The sequence below is a fragment of the Melitaea cinxia genome, chromosome 16 (assembly GCF_905220565.1).
Source record: "Melitaea cinxia chromosome 16, ilMelCinx1.1, whole genome shotgun sequence".
NCBI classification, from domain to species: Eukaryota; Metazoa; Arthropoda; class Insecta; order Lepidoptera; family Nymphalidae; genus Melitaea; species Melitaea cinxia.
The window spans coordinates 10,012,203-10,032,508 of NC_059409.1; the positions used below are offsets into that span (position 1 = coordinate 10,012,203).

The 20,306-nt window shown below is 34.0% G+C and overlaps 1 protein-coding gene and 1 long non-coding RNA gene across 2 annotated transcripts in view; one reads left to right on the forward strand and one right to left on the reverse strand.

Annotated features, from left to right (window-relative positions):
* The window catches only part of LOC123661253, a 315,897-nt gene extending 312,622 nt beyond the window's left edge, over positions 1–3,275 (forward strand). The window contains exon 3 of the long non-coding RNA XR_006744319.1: positions 3,244–3,275. This is a non-coding gene — a long non-coding RNA (uncharacterized LOC123661253). The remainder of the gene's footprint in view (positions 1–3,243) is intronic.
* On the reverse strand, positions 384–9,494 carry LOC123661250 (homeobox protein DBX1-B-like). Its single transcript, XM_045596238.1, has 3 exons — positions 9,198–9,494; positions 1,219–1,436; positions 384–530 (listed from the first exon to the last, which is right to left on the reverse strand). The coding sequence occupies exons 1-3, from the start codon at positions 9,433–9,435 to the stop codon at positions 384–386; spliced, it is 603 nt and encodes a 200-aa protein (XP_045452194.1). The 5' UTR covers positions 9,436–9,494.
* Positions 9,495–20,306: the final 10,812 nt, after the last annotated feature.

Genomic DNA, 20,306 nt, shown 5'->3' on the forward strand with positions numbered 1-20,306 from the left:
ATACTTCGAGCAATAAAACAATCTGTACATTTACACCAAGAAACTTAATAATTATTATCGATGGAGATCAATTTTTAGGCCAAAATATTCATTGACCAATACATATCAAAAACAATAGATTTTTCCTATTATAGATTTCCTATTGTAGAATTATTATAAATTATTTCCAATCTAGTTAACTGGATAAAATAAGTAAATAAATTTATAATGGTATCGTACACGTTTTAGATATATATATGCAGTAAGATCTTTTTCAAAAATCCGACGATAGGTATGTTGCAGCGGTTGCAAAATAAAACTGGAAAGTGTTGGAATAGCTTTGCAGGAATAGCTTTACAGGAAAACAGTATAGTCTGCGTTATTAACACCTAAAAATCTTTTCTTTAATCACTCAATGTATCGACATCTACGTCCTCGTTGTCATCGTTGGCTGTGGAGTCTGGATCGCGAGCAGACACCGCACTGAGTCCCGCTCGACCTTCCTTCGTGTGCCGCCATTTCATACGTCGGTTTTGAAACCAAACCTTTACCTGTCAATATAATTTCAGTATTAGTTAATCATCAAGGTTAGATTTTATTGGTTGAACCGACTTACAAAAAAGCAGGAAGTTCTCAATTCGACTGTATTTTTTTAATGTACCTATATCACCTCAGAACTTTTTACTGGAATAACTGATTTTGATGATTCTTTTTTAGTCGAAGGGCAGTTGAAAAAGTGGAAGTGGAGTGGGTAAAGGATTGTCTCGTGGTCCTATTTATATATTAAGTTCCTCTTTATGACATCAGTTATCTGCCAGTGAAAGTCCCGTCAAAATCGATCCAGCTGTTTCAGAGATTAGCCGGACAAAACAGACAGACAAAAAGTGTAAATTTTTTTTATAAATGGGCAGGACAACGTTCGCCGGGTCCGCTAGTTAAGTTAGATAAGTATATAGTCGTTCAGATTCTTGCTTATACTCATAGTGACCACATTAAACAGAAAAGGGGACCTTTTGAAAACCCTGTCTGAGTTTTCGTTACTAAATGCGATAGACCATCCAAAGAAGATATAAATATATAGCAAAATATGAAGCAGCTTATAAATATTTTTATTAATCTAGAATCTTTATATTTATGTTATGTTTTGCCCCATAAAATGAATGCCTATAACAAACAAGTTTTATTTCACATGTTTTAAATGTGTTTTAACACATTTAAATGCCTAATAAATTTCATTACCTGTGCATCAGTGAGTCCTAATGTCGCAGCTAACTGCCGCCTATCTGGTTTAGTTATATACTTTTGTATTTGAAATCTTCTTTCTAAACCTTTCCGTTGTAAATTACTAAAAACTGCGCGGGACCACGATCGTTTTCGTTTTCCGCTGGAGGAGACGTCACACCGTGGTGTTGATGATTGCGACGGCGATGACGTTGGTATTGGCAGACGGTACACGGCTGTAAAAGATATAATTAATTAAGTAGAACTGAGGTATCTGAATTTAAAATCGATGAAACTGCCAAAAAATTTTCGGTTTCAAGTGTGTTGCGGTTTCATTTGTTAAATAAATGTTACTTACTATATAATTTTCATCTAGTAGAGAAGTAACACTTATAAAGAATAATTTAAGCAGGAAGGTTCCAAGATAAATTGACTCATCCAACATGTAAATAGGCAAAAACTCTTCAGATTCATAGGTCTTATTGATTGGCTTGTTAGAATTTTCAGTTACAATGATACTGGTAAGTAATTTTGTATAAAAAGTTTCTAAATAAAATAAAGCAAAAATATATATTATTTGAGACAAGATCAAGGAGACATGTTACATGCATGTTACATGTAAACAAAGACGAATGGATGTAAACTGTGTACTTATAGGCATAATCGCAGCATCACTCTTTTATCTTTTAGTTGTGTTGACAGTTACCACAAAAGCAATTCATTTTATAAATCGTTACCTAGCAACCTTTGTTACAACCAAACGTTTACGTTTGAAACAACGTAGAAAAGTAAAATTTTGTACGATGCATTCAAGCCTTCATCCTCTAAGATGCTGATCTCTATTTATATTCAGAATTGATAGATGCTTTTTACTCTCTTACGTATTTTGAAATATATTCTGAATTTTCGTATAGGTACCTACCTACCACAAGGGCGAATATAGCGCGAATACGAGTATAGGGAGAATATACTTATAATTTAGAAACTTACCTGATATAGAATGAGGCGACTAAAAGACTGAAAATACCGTCTTTTATTTTTAAGATTTCAGTTACATTTTTAACTTATACTGCGTATTCTAACTTTCCAAAAAATGTTTACTAATTATAAGGATAATATATATTCAATAATAGTATTTTACATCAATTTTTTTTTATTCTAGTAATAACCCTAAGAAACTTGTCTAAAAATTTAAAAAGAAACATTGAGAATAATTAGTTGAATTAAACTTGTAAGTAGAATATTCGCTGTTAATAAAAGGTAAAAAAGTGTCTATCTTATGATTTTACAAATCGACAATGTGTGTTCATGTGACATCTATGTGTGAAGATAAAAAGTAAACACGGCTTAAATCATTATCATTATCATTATATATAATAAAACTAAGTTGATAAAATGTGCGTGCCGATAAAACTTAAAAAGGAGTCCCGGCACGATAAAGGGACTTATATAGTGTGATACCCCTTTATCCCCCCTTGCACAAGAAAGTTCCCGTTTTAACCTAAAGGGCGTGTTTTTAAAGATTTAAGGGCTTTTCCAACTCTTCAACTTGGAAAATAAGTGTAGTGGCGCCATCTATTGTCGAATACTTGAACTTAATTCAGAACGATTATTTGGGTTGCATTTCGAAAGGTTCTGCGAATAATTGCAGCATATGTAGTAATGGCGCGAAAATTAAAATTCCAATTTCAATAAAGTCTTAAATTACATTTGTTACTATAATAAAGTTATTAAATTTTATGTATTTATACAGCAGTAGCTAACTTATATTTTGGCGTTAAAGCGACATAATTTTAGTTATTCAAATTAATTCTACAAACATTTTAAAATTTGTTTTTTTTAAATTTTGCACCTTTACTGCGTATGCTACAGCTGCAGAACCTATTGTTACGGCGGACGATAATGTCGAGAACATTCTAGAAGGTGTGAGAAAGAAAATATTCTCAAACTTTCTCGAATATCCTAGAGCCTAGCTCTCTGAATATATGTATAAGAGCCCGGTGTCGCCCGCCAGAGTTAGTTCGATTTGAACAGCGAAACAAGCAATTTCGAAACGAAAAGGAAATAAGTTATCTGTGAGCCTTTATTTTGAAGTATCACGTGTGAGTTTTTTCTCAGGGTACTGAGAAGCAGAAAAAGCGAAGAAAGAAAAGTATTGAAGAATTGATAATTTTAAAATTTAGGTATATAATATATTTATACTCCAGACAATAAAATGAAAAACGTTGTTTATAAACAAGTAGTGTAAATAATGAGAAAATGTTTTCAATATTTTTTTTTACTTTTTACGTCATAATTTTTTTTTATTTCAACTACCACCTAATCTCATATCAACTCCCGAGCGAAGCCGGGTATCATAGCTAGTATGTTATAAATGGTTTTATTTAATATATATTCCAACAGTTTGTCTCAAGGATTTGATGCCCCCATGAAACTGCTTGTCGATTGTGGAAATTCATTACCACTCACTGTCAAACGCGCATAATCATTGAATATTTTTAAAAAAGAAATGTATTTATCGCCTTAAATGATGTTGAATAGGTAGGTAATGTCATTACGTAGTAGGTAGGTACCTACTAATATCTATATACTAGCTTCTGCTCACGCGGACGAGGAAAAGTTTCTTTGGGCTAACTAGGGAAGCTCTCAAAAGGAAAAAAAAAAGATTTTGAAACATTCTTCATTGGTGCTTCGCTCCTATTAGTCTTAGCGTTATGATATATAGCAATATAGCCAATAGCCTTCCTTGATAAATGGGCTATCTAACACTGAAAGAATTTTTAAAATCTAACCAGTAGTTCCTGAGATTAGCGCGTTCTAACAAACAAACAAACTCTCCAGCTTTATAATCTATAATAATATATAATATTCTCGTGTCGCGGTGTTTGTAGTTAAACGGCTTGACCGATTCTCATGAAATTTTGTGTGCATATTGGGTAGGTCTGAGAATCGAATAACATCTATTTTTCATCCCTCTAAATTTTAAGGGTAGTCCATCCCATTTTTTTTTTAATTTTTAGATAAATTATTTACTTTTTATTTTATTATGATTTGGCGTTGAAAAATACATACAACCCTAAATTTTCACCGTTCTACCACCAGCCCCTATTTTTAAATAGCGTTTAGCGGCAAGACAACGTTTGCCGAGTCAGCTAGTATTAGTATAGATAAATACGTTAAGCAAAAACTTTGTACTCCTTTTTACGAAAATTACGCGGACGGAGGAGTATGAAATTTCGCACACTTATAGGTAGTTTACCTATATGTATAGAGAAGGAGTGCAGAATGCTAATATTTTTTAAAATCATGCATAAAAATATATTAAATCAATAAAAAAAAAACATTACACAGCTACCATGTATTTGACACGACACGTATATTAATCTTCGCTCTTTAACGTTGTCTTCTTTTTACTTCGTTTTAGTTACTCATTTACCATATGTATAGATGTTTAGCTGTCTGTGAATGAAATTCCTAAATTACCTACAGTTATAGAAAATACGATCCACTGTATAAATAAAGTCGAAAAGGTTCATTTGTCTGTGTGAATCAACTAAAAGAAAAGCAGCTTGCAACTACACCGACTAAAACCGAAATATCTCTAAAATCTTTAGCATCGCGGGTCCCCATTCAATCTGTTAGACAATCATCTGATTTAACGTCACCTAAGCCATCGTCATCAAATAAACCTAAAACAACTGCCACCAAAGCTGCCACGGGGCTTCTCAAAAAAGATAAACCTCGGGTGGCGCTGGCTGTACAACCGGAGGTTTCAATAAATAATGAAGAACCTGATAAGAACGAAAGACATCCTGCTGAAAAGCTTGATCACAGTGAGCAAGTCGTTGAAATCCGGGAAGACTCTCACAGTTGGAAGCAAGTAAAGCATAGGAGGGATCGTGCATCGCAATCTGGCGTGCTTCGTGAGACTGCTCATCCTGGTATTACGTTGCTCCGTGCCGCAGAAAGAAAAACTTTTTTACATCTATTTTACGTTCAAGAAGGTACAACAGATGACCAAGTGCGTGCCCATATGCAAACTGTATGCGGCGAAGATGTTTGTACTGTCGAGGTTCTGAGGTCTCTTGGTAGTTACGCATCTTTCAAGATACGTTCCGTGCAAGCTGGCAGATCTGGTGATGCTTCCCCATAACTGAGCTAAAGGCATTTGTATTAAGCCCTGGCGTCAGGACTTTTGCTCTAAAAGGGTTGAAAATAAGTGCACATAAGTCAAAAAAAAATAGAGTGTTTTTATCAAAATGTACGAGGCTTGCATTCTTAGACTTCTGTCTCCTATAATAACATTTTGCAATCTAAATATGACCTTATAGCTCTGACTGAGACATTTTTAACGAGCTCGGTGTCCGATGGTGAGCTCCTCCCTGCTGGTTACGTTGTGATTTGAAATGATCGTGATGGAGATACCAGTTGTTAAATACAATTAAACATGTTTTCTAAATTTTGTAATCTTACTCAATACAACACTGGTATTAATAGCTATGGCGGTGAGCTGGACCTCATATTGAGTGATGTAGATTCTAATCGAATTGGTGTTCAAATTAGTGATAATCCTCTAGTACCCATAGATAGTAATCATCCCGCGTTAGAAATATCTGTAGGTTTTTCTCGTTGCTCGATGCAGGCTCCTCGGTTTTCCACCTTTAGTAGTCCCTTATTAGTTTTGCACCTTTGGAGCGGAATTGAAGGAAGGCTGATTACCAATCGCTGTAAACTGCTTTAATCAATCTTGATTGGTATGATATTTGCGAAGTAGATGATGTCAATGTAACTGTTACTATGTTTTATTCTAAAATATATAGTATAATAGATTTATATGTCCCCTTTAAACAAAAATCATCGCTGGTGAGGGGACATTATCCTAACTGGTTTACAAAAGAAATCATTCAAAACATAAAAAATAAATTTTTCCACTTGAAAAAAATTAAATCAGAAGGTCAATTATTTAACAAAGAGTTATTATTCCGATACTATAGATGGCGCGCTAAACTACTAATAACGAAAGCGTATCAGGAACATTTAAGTTACATTCAAAATAAAATTATTGACGACCCTATAACATTTTAGGAATATATAAAAGACAAGAAAAGGAGCAGGAATCGTACCAAATCGTATGTATGTATATGAAAATACAGGAGTCACTGGACAATTTGCTGCTGATGCTTTGCTAGGTACTTTAGGTCTGTATTTCATGATCCAGAACCATAGTATTTAAACCATGCTAAAGCCACCAGGGCCGCGGATGCATTGTCTGACGCAAGATCTGTTTCAATACGCGTAGTGGATGCAAGGGACTTAAAAACTGCAGTAAGAGGCCTGAAACCAAAATTATCTAGTGGACATGATGGTATTTCCGTGTTCCTAGGTAAAGATTGTATATCTGTCCTAAAGAATTCTTATACAATTTGTGTATCAAGCATTCGAGTTATCTCTACCGCTGGAAACTGTCGAGAGTCACTCCGATTCCCAAAGGTTCAGGTAACGATGTTTCCACATTTAGACCAACTGCGATACAGTCTGTGTTTGCCAAGATATTTGAAACCATTCTTAACTGTTTCATTAGCCATCAAATTGGTGAATGATTGCACCATAGTCAGCATGGTTTTCGTAAAGCGAGATCTACCACTACAAACTTAATAGCACTTAGTGACTATGTATGTTCTCAACTTGATTTAAGGTGCCAAGTTGATGCAGCGTACTCTGATGGGTTTTACTCCTAAATTACTTAACTTTTTCAGTGACTATCTCAAGGATAGGTGTCAATTTGTCAAAGTTGATTGCTTTGAATCATTTAAATTTTACACAAGGTCTGGTGTGAGTCAGGGTAGTACCTTAGAGCCTACGCTTTTCTTGATTATGATCAGTGATCTCCCTGATGTTGTTCAAACGGCACAATGTCTTCTTTTTGCTGATGATCTGAAATTATACATGGGAATTACCGATGCAGCTGATGCAAAAGCCTTACAGGTTGATACTGACGCAGTTGCAGAGTGGAGTAGTAGAAATTCTCTTCCTCTTAATATTGACAAATGCATTACTTTTACTCGTAAACGGAACTGCATCCAGGTAGTGGTAGTGTAAATTATGTGACGCTCCTTTGAAAAGAGTTAATTCTATTCGTGAGCTTGGATTGACATTGGATAGTAATTTTGACATTCGTGAGCATGTGACTAATATTTGTGAACTTGCCAACAAGTCTCTTGGTTTTATCATAAGGACTTCTTCGCAGTTTGGTAACTTAAATGTAGCTAGAATACTGTTTCATTGCTACGTTCGTAATAAACTTGAATATGCGGCTGTCATCTGGGACCCTCATGTAGATAAACAGAATATTACTGTTGAACGAGTTCAGCGGAAATTTGCTCGATATTTATACAAGCATCAGTATGGGTACTATCCTTATCTTTACCCCTCTTTATTCGTGTATGGTATGGTTGGGCTAGAAACGCTATGTCTTAGACGTAAGCTACTTCTCTTAATACACTATCTTCGCATTTTGCTTAACAAAGTAGATAGTCTAGTGTTATTGGAGAGCTTAAATATTCTAGTTCCTTCCCGTATCCCCCAAATTATTTAATTTAATAATCTCGGAATTGTTGCAACGCAGCGTCAGCCACGCTTAATGCACAAGCCAGCTACCCCGCACGCGGTACGCGGCACACGCCCCAACAATAGGCGCTCTATATTTGATCATTGATTTGCTCACTCATTGTGAGGACATAGACTTATTTGCCGATAAAATCTCTGTTTCCTGTAAAAATAGCTATAAATATCTTTGTACGTCATAAATTAATTTTATTATTATAATTAATCCTGATATTAGTAATTTTTTATTTTTCTAATTTTGACGTTTTTTTTTTTGTTTTGACATTTAATATACTGACACTAATATATTTAAAATATAAACAGAATTCTGAATTTTGACTAGATGTTGTATTTTGACATTGTTGTAGGTATATTGTAATTTCTACATATGAATTTCTTAACCAAATTATTGATGTTTATTTCTTTTAATATTATCCACTGAGAGTAATGTATTGATATTGTAAATTTTAATTATTGTATTTTGATAATATTGTATATTTCTACTTCTACATTTATCATTATTTTCTTCATTTGTCATACCCGTGTTTTTGTGGTTTTTTATTTTGATTGACACTTGTATCTGGAGCAAAGCTCTGTAAACTTGTATGTATGAAATAAATAAATAAATGTATTTATGTATGTACATATATATGTATGATGTGTGTAAGTATGTGTGTGCTTGTCGTAAGTATGTACTTTAGATATAAGTATTTTATTTATTTGTTTTTCTTTCTTTCCTATATTGTCCGCCCCTTCCCACACTTTCAATATCAGTCCTTTGCCCAAAGGTTGCCTGGAAGAAATCCCTGCATTAGCGATAAGGCCGCCTGTTGCAACTGTGTTACTTACAATTGTAATTCTGTATTTTATCAATTATGTATTGGCGTGCCAAAAGAATGTTTTATTAATTAATTAATTAAAACTCTCCTTTATTTACCATTAATGTCTACCCATTTTTGTAAAACAAAATTATCCAAAAAATATTAGGTAGGTACAACTGTTATTTACAATTTTATATATTACTAGCTGACCTGGCGAACTTCGTATCACCTTATTCTTTTCTGAATAATAACATAATATATCAAAATAAAATATAGCCTATCTTTTAAGTTGGATCAAACTGCACACGGTGTTCAAATTTGATTAAAATCGGTTAAGTAGTTTAGGAGTCCATTGAGGACAAACATTGTGACACGAGATTTATATATATTAAGATAAAGAGTAAAGTTGCAATATAAGAGTAAAAGTTAATGAGATAGATATATCTTAATTGTTGCAAGTAAATAATTAGAAAACAAATTTGTACAAAATTTTTAAAAACAATTACTTAATACAAATCAAAGTTACAAGGACTTAGGTATTTATACAAATAAGTTTTTCAAATAAAATCTTACCTGACGTAGGCCTTAAAGCTGGATGCAAATGTGCATAAGGTAGGGGTAGTTGCAATTGCAGAAGAGGAGGTTCATCCCTACAACATCTGTACAAAGCAGCTACACATCCAGCACAAGGAGGCTCCTGAGAACGAGTTTCCGACACTGGGGCACTCGACGACGTTTCATTGTTTCCAAGTATACTGTCCACACTGAACTTCAATTTGGACGTATTTACATCCCCACTAACAGACGTCATGACATCATAACAAAATAAAAAAGTATACAAATAGTACCTTCCCTTACGAACGCAACTGAAAAACTGAGCTTAGCACGGCATTATCAACACGAACCACAGGGTAAGCGCGAGAGATGGGCGTGTCGAACTCCACGAGTAGATCTTATTGGTTGATCGACTCTGGGCGTTGCGTATGCGCCGCAATGGAGTGCTTTCGAACATTGAACGGACTGATGTTACAAACAGTGCAGTTGTTTACAATAAACTGACTCTTTAATGTGTTTTATATGACTTTGCAACTTCAATTTTATTTTATTACTTCTAAACTTACGTCATTCATTAGAGGATGTATCTAATGTATGCCAAACTAATTTACCTATCCGTGTAAAACGTAGCAGTGCCTTTTATTAAATCGTATCATTGTAATTTATTCTAAACAAATAAATATATGACCAACATAATTAATAGTATACTAACACAGTATTATAACTGTAGATAAATACGTCTGACTATGTTTTTTTATCTGTTAGGTGTTAATTTATATCATATGATTTTATTTTTATTTTTTTCACAATTCCTACTTTTAGCTCACACTTTCACTATGTATCTCATATTCAAGGAATTAATAAGAATTAATAAACGCATCACACTCAACGGATCCCCCAGTAGGATTTTCTCTTGTTTTGGGGATCCGGAAACACATACAATATACAAACACAACGCCCAGACCACGACTAGTATCTATATGGTCGATACAAATGTCTGTCGTGAGCGGGAATCGAACCCGCGACCGCCAGCGCAACAGCCAGTGCTATTACCTCTGTATCGCTAACGCGTCGTCTATAAATATATAAGGTATATATTGAAATCCTTATATATCCACTTATAATTCTCCATACCTCTAGATAGACGCCTATAAAGATCCTTTTAAAGATCACCATATATGGTATGCTTAGATCTTTAAAACGGATTTTGATGCGGTTTTCTATAGTAAATAGAGTGATTCCAGAGGACGGTTTATACCTACCTACGTATAATAATGCATAATATAGTAGAAGAACACTGATAGTTTTAGAGGTTTCTAATGTGATGTCGTAAATAAACACTATTTTTTGCCCTTAGGTACATTGCAAATATTTATTTTATATTTTATATTTAGAGTATCAGCATTGCAATACACAGGCCGAAGACGGGCAGCAGCGTCTTCGGTGCGACAAAGCCAGCTCTGCGGTCACCAGCGTAGTGATTATGGGCAAAACACATGAGTTCCCGCCTTTTTTGGCGTGAGCTTGTGGAGGCCTATATCCAGTAGTGGACTGCAAAAGGCTGATGTGATGATGTGATGATCAGCATTGCACCCGTGCGAAGCCGGGGCGGATCACTAGTGCATAATAAAATAAAATACAAGTTATCAAGTTTTTAAAGCAGTTCCTAATTACAAGTTCTGCTTTATTTAAGCTAGCTCTGCAGTTCATTTGCTGAATTTTTCCATAAAAATATCTTTGTGATAAGTTCAGGAGCTAACCAAAAGCTAAAACAATAGAAATCAATAGAAAACTCTACAATCTTTAGAGTTTTATAAATCTAGCGAATGCCACCAAATGTAACACACTTAAATGTAAGCTACATCAACGATCTATTCAAGAACAACCGCTCGCTCTAACTCTAAAATCGATTAGGATTTAGTTTATTTTCCTTGTCAGAAAACACCTGCGGTACATCCGCGGCACCAGATATAGATGCAATCATTACATCGCGAGCAGCGTGCCATTGTTTACTTTATACAATTAACGGAGGTGAGGCGAATGAGTTTATAAATTTAACTAATAAAACTATTTCATTATTAACAAATTTATAGTTTACGGAAATATATTAGGGGAAAAGCCGGATAGTTGCGCCACTTTCAAAAACGCTCTTTTATTTAAGATACGTACCTACTTATTATTTTTGTATTCGAAGTGTACTTATATCAAAACATAGGTTATTGGTCTTCTATAAGAACCCGTTTTTTTTTTTTTTTTTTGTTTAATATGTAATATAGTACAGGTTTTAAGTAAGTCCAGTTTTATTTGACTTCTAAAAATCAAAATATTTCTTCATGATATTGGATTGCACACTAGATGTAGGTAAGTCACACAGAACAAATTACAGTTGTACCTACTCAGTTTATTTAAATAATTATACCAATATTGTAAGGATATTTGCAAAATTCGATGGTATCGGTCCGATCACCAGCTCTATAAGTCAAACAATATTACACACAAATCTGTGAATTTCTTTAATATAATTTAAGAAATTTACGTTTTTTTTTTTCATCGTATACAAAAAGGTGATCGAAAATTTGCAAACATTTACTAGATTTAAAATTAAAAACTCTAAGTGCCACGCGACGGTCTGGCAGAATCGATGCAGGTAAACCATTACGGTATCAGCTGGAAAAAATATTTGTTTGTTTTTTTTTTAAATAAGAGCCTTAGTGTATATATTTTCTGTCAAAATTTATACTTTATAGAAAGGCCGTGTCTGACTTTCAAGATACATATGAACACATACCTACAGCGTAAGTGTTGCCTATGTTTTTGAGAAAGATCTTCGTTTACCCTTTTTTTTGTTGACCCAGGGGAAATACGTTATGGATACACCACAGCCCGGAGAAGCAGAGAGTTATGTCGGACTCGCACCGACAAAAGCCCCTGGACCTTCGACACGCCTGAGCGTAATCACGGGGACGATATTGGACGTCCGCGATCCCGCCAGCGTTTGCTCTAAGGGCTCTTCGAGATTAACAACTCCTGAGTGGCACCCTCGAACACTACAGTCGCCCCATTTCTCAGGACCATGCAATGATAGATTCCCCGATCCATCATCCGCTGTCTTCGTTTAACCTGAAGCTTCATCAGAGGCTACTCGTCCTAAAGATCGCCACCAAATATAGGATTACCAACACACACCCACACCAAATATAGGATTTAAAATTACACAAGTAATATTAAATCCTAATAATTAATAATTATACTCCATTTAATCCCATAATTTATATACTAAATACTCGTTTCTATACGAAAGGTTTTTTTTCCAATTACAACTTATTCGTTAAACGAAAAGAGCAATTATTGGTCAAAGTCAAGTAAAAGAAAATAAAGAGTATTTGATACGATCTTTACAAAAATTGAAAAATCCGACCAAGTGCGAGTTAGACTCGCACAGCGAAGGTTCCGTACAAACAAAATTATTAAAAATATTTTTATTATGTAACTACAAATTTATACTTTTCGTAATTTTTCTTTTATGTGTGCTATAAAACGTTGCTTCGTACCAAATTTAAAGATTCTGAGTTCACTATCCTGTAGGTTTTGATTCCCTTGCGACTGGCGAAAATTTGCAGCATAAACGGCTGTATTTTTTGTTTGCTTTGGCTTAGAAGTTTGATTTTTTTTTACAACTCCAAGGGACAGTAGACTTGAGTATTTGATATGAATTTCAACTTGATATATCCACGCGTTCCTGAGAAAAAGGGTCTTGACAGACAAACGGACAACAACGTGATTCTATAAGACTTTTGAGGAAAAGCCGATAAAAGCGATGGATGGATTTTGTGAGTGAGAACATGAGAAAGAAAGGAGTAAGCGCTGATGTGACGAATAATAGAAAGGAATGAAAGAGGAAAACATGCTGTTCCGACCCTACATAAGAGGAATAATAGCAGGGAAATGATGATTTTTCCTTTTGAGGTACGGAACCCTAAAAATGAATATTTTGTTAGATCCTTCATTCGAATCGTATATAAACATATGTATGTAAATAAAGATAAGAAATCCCTTGGGTTTTTTTTTAATTTCACACTAAGCAATCATGCGTGAACCTACCGTATGGAAACTTTTTTTGTAGGTGACTTGTTTCTCACCACTACCACTAGCTGAATTTTAAATACTTTTGAAACGAAATTCCTTTTCGTGCGGTACACGCACTGATGGGAGCGAGATCGAAAAAAGCGTAACAAGATTTTTTCTCGACACTTTGTTATAGGTAGTACCTACGTTACAGCCGAGCATTAGTTTTATTTATTTATTTCATGTACAGTTTTGTGGTTTTTACATATAGGTACCCTTGGCTTTTTGCGTTAAATCATTATATAGAAGTAAATATAAGTAGAAATTTTTTAATTTAACTCAGTTAACTTGATATTTTACAATATAAATTATGACTGTAGGTACCTATAGCAAAGGTCTACCAAAAAGCGAAAGGAACTTCGTTCCGACTGTCCTTATATTGCAGAATATTCTTAGAAGTATGCTTAATAATGTACAAAAAAATTAAAAATAATAATCAATAAGGTGTTCTTTTAAAAAAAATCAAACATGCTTTTTTTCTATCAGATCCTCGCCCCCTCATAACTTTCAATTTCTATTAGTTTATAACTGTCTCAAAGATAGATTATGTAAAGCTAAAATAACTTTACAAACACGACTGATTGCTCCTGAGGTTAATTTTAAAAAAAATCGCTAATTTTTTTACATAAAATGACATTGCTAGGCGGTTTGAATCAGTTAATTAGTGACTGCCGCTCAAAAAGCCTTGTAGGTACATCAGCACAAATATTTTGTTAGCCGAAGACACTAATGAAACCATCAAAAGATTGGAAATGAGAACAACGTGTTTTGCTTTTGGTTTTCTTAAATTTTTTTGAATAATAAGAATATTCATATCTACATAAATAAATTTTAGATAAACTCTTTTCTTCTTTTGTAACTTAAGTCGTAACGAAAACGATAAAGTTGCTAAGGCATTTATTACAATAAAGTTATTGAAATAAATAACTACAAATGTTGCATTTTTTCTCAAATATATAACTGAATATGAGTAGGTAGGTACATTATATTGGCGGCCACAGGTGTTACATCAAATCACAGACGGACAAATATCTTTAAATATATGAATTCAATGTTTATTTATAGGTATATCTATATTTTTTAGGTTGGAAATTTATTTTATGATAATATATAACATTTTAACAATTTTTTTTTGGAAAATGCAGAGCCTTGCGCAATAGTTACACGATAACATTTATACATTTTTTTAAATGCAGAGCTATTAATTGTTCAGGTGACTTACATATGCAATTTATTGGTTTTGACTATATAATTATATGAATGACATCACAAACGAGTTATTATGTATAAAATTATAAATATACTCTTTTTTGCTTCAAATAATGTTACAAGTAATTGTCATTACATAGGAAGTTTGCAAGGGCGGACTTATCTCTAAAAGAGATCTCTAGTCTATCTCAGTCAACTCATTGGCGTAGTTTCCATATTGTCAGTTATAAATAATACAGACCCGTCTACCATCATCTTAGTGCTCGGGCAACATTGTAATTTATTTATTTATAAATACTATAAATATTCATCGTCAAAAAAATTTACGAACCACTGTATGAATAACAAACGTTTTGGTGTAGTGATACGTGTTCCGTGTCAGCGCCTACACACCGGCGGTTTGCGGGTTCCATTCCCACTCGGGATGGATATTTGTATTTACAAATATCCATCCTATCAAATTCTTTCCGGTTTGGATGTCTCTCCTTGTGGGTCTCCCACACCCTGCCTTCGTGGCGCATCGTGCCTCGGAGAGCACATTAAGCTGTTGGTCCCGGTTGTTATCATAAATACCTTATAGCGATCGTTACTCGTAGTAGCTTACATATCCGCCAACCAGCAGTGAGTTAGTTTAGACCACACGACTGAAGTAAAACTTCTTTAGCAAAAGGCTTACACTGTGTCTTAGATATACGAAACGTAACTGGCTATAGAAGAAACAGACAAAGAAAATGTGTGCTCGCACTCTCTCTCTCTCTTGCTCCGTTCTCCTCGCCCGATCACACTTTTCGTAACGCAAGCATGCGTAAAGAAGTTTTACTTCAAAAGCTTTAGTGATTCATTTGATAAATGTGTATAAAAAACTTTATACAAAGCTAATCACAGAACTCGCTTATAGATACATAAGTATATTCTTAATTCCCTTTAACTAGTTGCGTTCACAAGCTCTGAAAGTACGTAAATCATACTTCAGCTGAGCGCGAGAGAACGCCGCACCACCTCCTTGTAAACCGAACGTCAATAGGATCAAAAGATTTGCCTCGAAATGTATTGCACCCTCACACGTGTGAGATATCAACGAAACGCTGAATTATAACTATAATCATTTACTTTCCACAACCAATATTGCAATATATCTTGTAATCTGCAAATTCCTATAAACATACTTCTTTCCAAAATAAACAGTGCTTAAACTGTATTAAGGACGTAAAGGCGATTTAACACGTGAGCAAAATATCGTGTATAAATTTTGCAGATTTCTCATCATTAAAACTGGTTATCATTTTTGTTTTACAACATTCTTATCGCTACATATGTTAAATACGTGAAAAAACAATTTACAATACAATAAAAATTCTAAAAGAAGGATAATGGTCATAACTGACAAATTAAATTAATTTATCGTGGTTTCAATCTTTAGTTCGACAAACGGGTGCATCTTACGACCTCCTTGCTATTCTGATTCGAATGACTTTCCGGAAATCACTTCTTAATGAGATTTATGTATAAGGGCGAGTTTACACTTAAAGTAAAAAAATCATAAATAAAATCTATAAGTGCTAATACAACATAAAACTTATTACATATATAATAACATTCCAACACGTGTAAATCTTTTTATACTTTTGTACAGCCATTAAGTAAATATAAAATTAAATAAGTGCCTATATATTACTTGATTTAACGTATGGTAACGCTAATTATTTTGTTTATCTAAAGAACAATCAAAGGTAAAAATGATGACAATTATCGGTTGTACTTTAGTTCATATGTCAAGTGTGGGACGGTTCTAAATGTAGCTTTGTTGACTATAAAGTCAATGTTATCGTCGATCACTGAGATACGCGGCACCACAATTAGGCCATCCGAATGGATATAAGTAGTAAAACAATAAACAGAGCAACATCCTTCCTTAATATGGAATAACGTTCAATGATCTCTCATGTCTCATATGGCTGTGTTTACAACGAACTTCTGATCGCGGCTTTGCTTGCGTATCTTGCTTTTTAGTTTACTTTTGGTTATATCTACTGATTATTTAAAGAAAACGTTACTTTGTACTGAACTTGCACAAAATTATATAGCGTTTCAAGTACATTCTTAAAACGTAAGAGAAAACTAGGGGGCTATATATACTAGGGAATCTATAAGTTGATACACAGGTAGGAAACGATACATAATAAGTATATAATAGTGGTTGCTTAGCAGTCGAAATTCGACCATAACTAAAAATTTAAATATAAACAAAACAAAAAATAAAGAACCTTTTTTAAATTTTGCAATTTGACTTCAGACTGACAATCAACCAAATAGTATAATATGCGTGTTGTGCCAAATACATGGTAGTGTGTGTAATGTTGTTTTTTATTGATTTGATATATTTTTATGAATAACTAGCTGACCCGGCGAACTTCGTATCGCCTAACAGTGACTTTTAAGTATTATCACAAATCTTTTGTATGGGAGTATAGAAAAGTGTTGTTTTTAGACTTTTTCGGGAAATTTTAATTTTTTTTTTAGAATTTTTCTCTCCATAAGAACCATCCTCGTACTTCAAGGAAAATTTTAAAAAAAGAATTAGCGCAATCGGTCCAACCGTTCTCGAGTTTTGCGCTTAGCAACACATTCAGCGACTCATTTTTATATTATAGATTTAAAAAAAAATGTTATTTTTAAACAGTGTTTTATACTCTATATAAATTATGAGTGTACGAAATTTCATACTCCTCCGTCCGCGCAATTTTCGTAAAAAGGGGTACAAAGTTTTGCTTCACGTATATCTACAAAATTAATATGTACAAAAAATATACTCTAAGACAAATTCTATTTTTAGTAGTTATAATTTTGAACTTTATTAGGTCCAATTACTCTATTGTATATGTGTCGCAGGACCGATGGTCGCTGGAGCAGACGTGTCCTAGAGTGGAGACCGTATGTTGGCAAGTTTGGCGCCGCGCAGTGTGGGACGGCGTGGTGGCTCGCTGGACCGACGATCTACATAAGATTGCCGGTGGTAGCTGAATGAGGATTGCGGAAAACCGGGATGTTTGGCGCGAACTTGGGGAGGCCTATGTCCAGCAGTGGACTGCGATAGGCTGAAGTGATATAGTCAGATATAAATACTCATGTAAAGCATATTTCCTAAACTTTGTCTGACTTCATTGACAAACAAACTGTTAAAAATATTTGTAAAAAATTAAAATAGTACATAAATGTATGTCACGTGTACTCTTTCCATTTGTATAAATATAATAAAAATGTATATATTTACCGTCTACTATAACCGATAAATATTGCTTAATCATTTTTGTTGCTGTCTAGATAGAGGTGAAGCAAAAGACAAAAAAGGCATGCGGAAGTTATCCCTTTTGTTGTTTGTAGTTGTTGACTACATTTTACTAAATTATTTTATATAAAATCATTTTAAAATGTAGCGGTGATTGTGTGTGCGTTATGAGTCCAAGTTGTTTGTCTATATTACGTCAAAAGCGAAAGTACAGAATATTTTAACATTTTTTTGTACTGATAATCTTTTAATTACTACCTTTATAAGAAAAAAAATTAGTTCAGCTGCATCATCAATACTTCGATAGACCTCTATTTGTTAACACGTGACATATTGAAAGCGTTTGCCACATTTTCTTATCGAGATACAAATTCCGACATTCCAGCGCTTTGGAGTTGTTCTTCTCTTGATCTATAGCACTACCGTCTTTGACTTGCATTTCTAATAAACTTTCTGGTATCTCAGTCAGATGTCAATTGTAGAAATAACGTTCACATTTTAAAACATTTCGATTATCAAATTACCAGAATCTTAATAACAGACACGAGTATTTAAATAGTCCTGGTTACATCTACCTACTTTGTGCTGCAAAAATAATTACATGATAACTAGCTGACTCGGCAAACGTTGGCTTGCCGCTACACGCTATTTAAAAATAGGGGTTGGTAATAGAAGAGTGAAAATTTAGCGTTGTATATGTATTTTTCAACGCCAAATCATAATAAATTAAAAAATAATAATTTATCTAAAAAAATTTAAAAAAAAAATGTAGGGGTGGACTACCCTTAACATTTAGGGGGATGAAAAATAGATGTTGTTCGATTTTCAAACCTACCCAATATGCACACAAAATTTCACACGAGAATTTTATATATTAGATAAGACTAGCTTTATTAACGAGAATTATATAGGTATATTAGTTAAGAAATTTTATGCATTTAGTTTCCAGGTCGATTATACTCGTATTGTCTTTTTTTATAATAAATTCTATTTTCAAACTTATGTTTGATGGTTTACATAATATTCTAAGAAAAGTAAAATTGATGAACAAAACGTCATATTGATTAAACCGATTTTATCCTTGATGAGATTGTTTTGATTAAAGCTCACTAATTTTGATTAAACTAAAAACACTTAAAAATAATCTATAATCGACATTTTACTTTATATTACCTGCGATAAAATCTACAATATTGAATCGACAAAAAATACTTCAAACCTCATAAAACAAAACAATTGAATCCTTTGAAAAAGTATAAAAGGAAACAAAATTTTATTACTAAATTGAACATAAGGGCATTATCAATTAGTAGGTACCCACAGCGATTACGTATATAAATCTTTGGTTAATATTGGATATCTGTGTCGCCATAAATATTAAATATCGACGCTGTTAAAAATATCCTCTTACAGTTTACGAGAGCGCTCACAGACATGTTTACGTACGGGAGGAGGCAATCAATTGACTTTTTCGTTCATTCTAAATATTTATGGATTTTTTCTCATACACGCACGCTTTCTTAATATGCATAATATTATTCGAGATCTTGCGGTATAATGCTTTATTGGTGTTTGAATTGTTATAAATTGATATTGCTATCGTTAGTTATGCGCTGTGAATGTTTTAAGAATTTCAGATCGAATCTCGCACTTCGAAACACGAAAATTAGGTCATTATATGCATCATTAATGAGTTAAAAATACTTTTCAATTATTTATTTATTGACATGACTTAGGTAATGTTAATCATTATTAACATAACATTATCTGTAAATAAGTAGTTTTTTTTATTTGCATTGTAGATATGTATAATATCGTAATAATCAAGCCTGTAACATTCCACTGCTAGGCATAGGCATCTTTATCCATTTAGCACGCCACCACCGCTGGACACCAAACGCTGTCCAGCCCAGTACGGATCAGTTGTCTCAGGTAGATGTACTCGTCGACAACTTTAAGAGTAGCGCCATCAACAACGACGGGTATAGGTATGTGACATGGACATTAGATATAATCTTCTTCTTGTCGATGTTCATCTTAAGGCCCTCCTGTTGCGAGGCGCTATTGAGGTTACCTAGCATAGCGCTGAGCTCTTCCAGGGACGCCTCTAGGATCATTATATCATGGGCAAATCGAAGGTATGTGCGGTGTTCGCCATTAATGTTGATACCTAGCCCTTCCCACTCCAACCACTTAAACAGTTTTGGAGATATAACATCCCCCTGTCCTACTCCGCGCTGCAATGGAATAGATTCAGTGCTTCGGTCATGTACTCAGACTGTCATAGTTACCGTTTTGTATATACACTCCAATACCTCGATATACCGGTAGTCAATCTGGCACCGCTGTGATTCCATGGTACTGTAGCGTTTTCGGAATCCGGCTTGATCGGCTGGAAACCGTCTAGCTTGCGAGTAATTCGATTAGTAAGGACCCTCGAAGACACGATAGATGTGGCTCAAAAGCATGATGACTCTTCTGAGTTCTTTAAAATGGCTTTATTACCC

Excerpts from the sequence above, each read along its gene's own strand:
- LOC123661250 (XM_045596238.1), bottom strand. The coding sequence starts at position 9,435 with ATGACGTCTGTTAGTGGGGATGTAAATACGTCCAAATTGAAGTTCAGT. Across the intron at positions 1,437-9,197 it reads AGCTTTAAGGCCTACGTCAG|CCGTGTACCGTCTGCCAATA; the intron begins GTAAGATTTTAT and ends TATCTTTTACAG. Across the intron at positions 531-1,218 it reads TAGGACTCACTGATGCACAG|GTAAAGGTTTGGTTTCAAAA; the intron begins GTAATGAAATTT and ends TTATATTGACAG.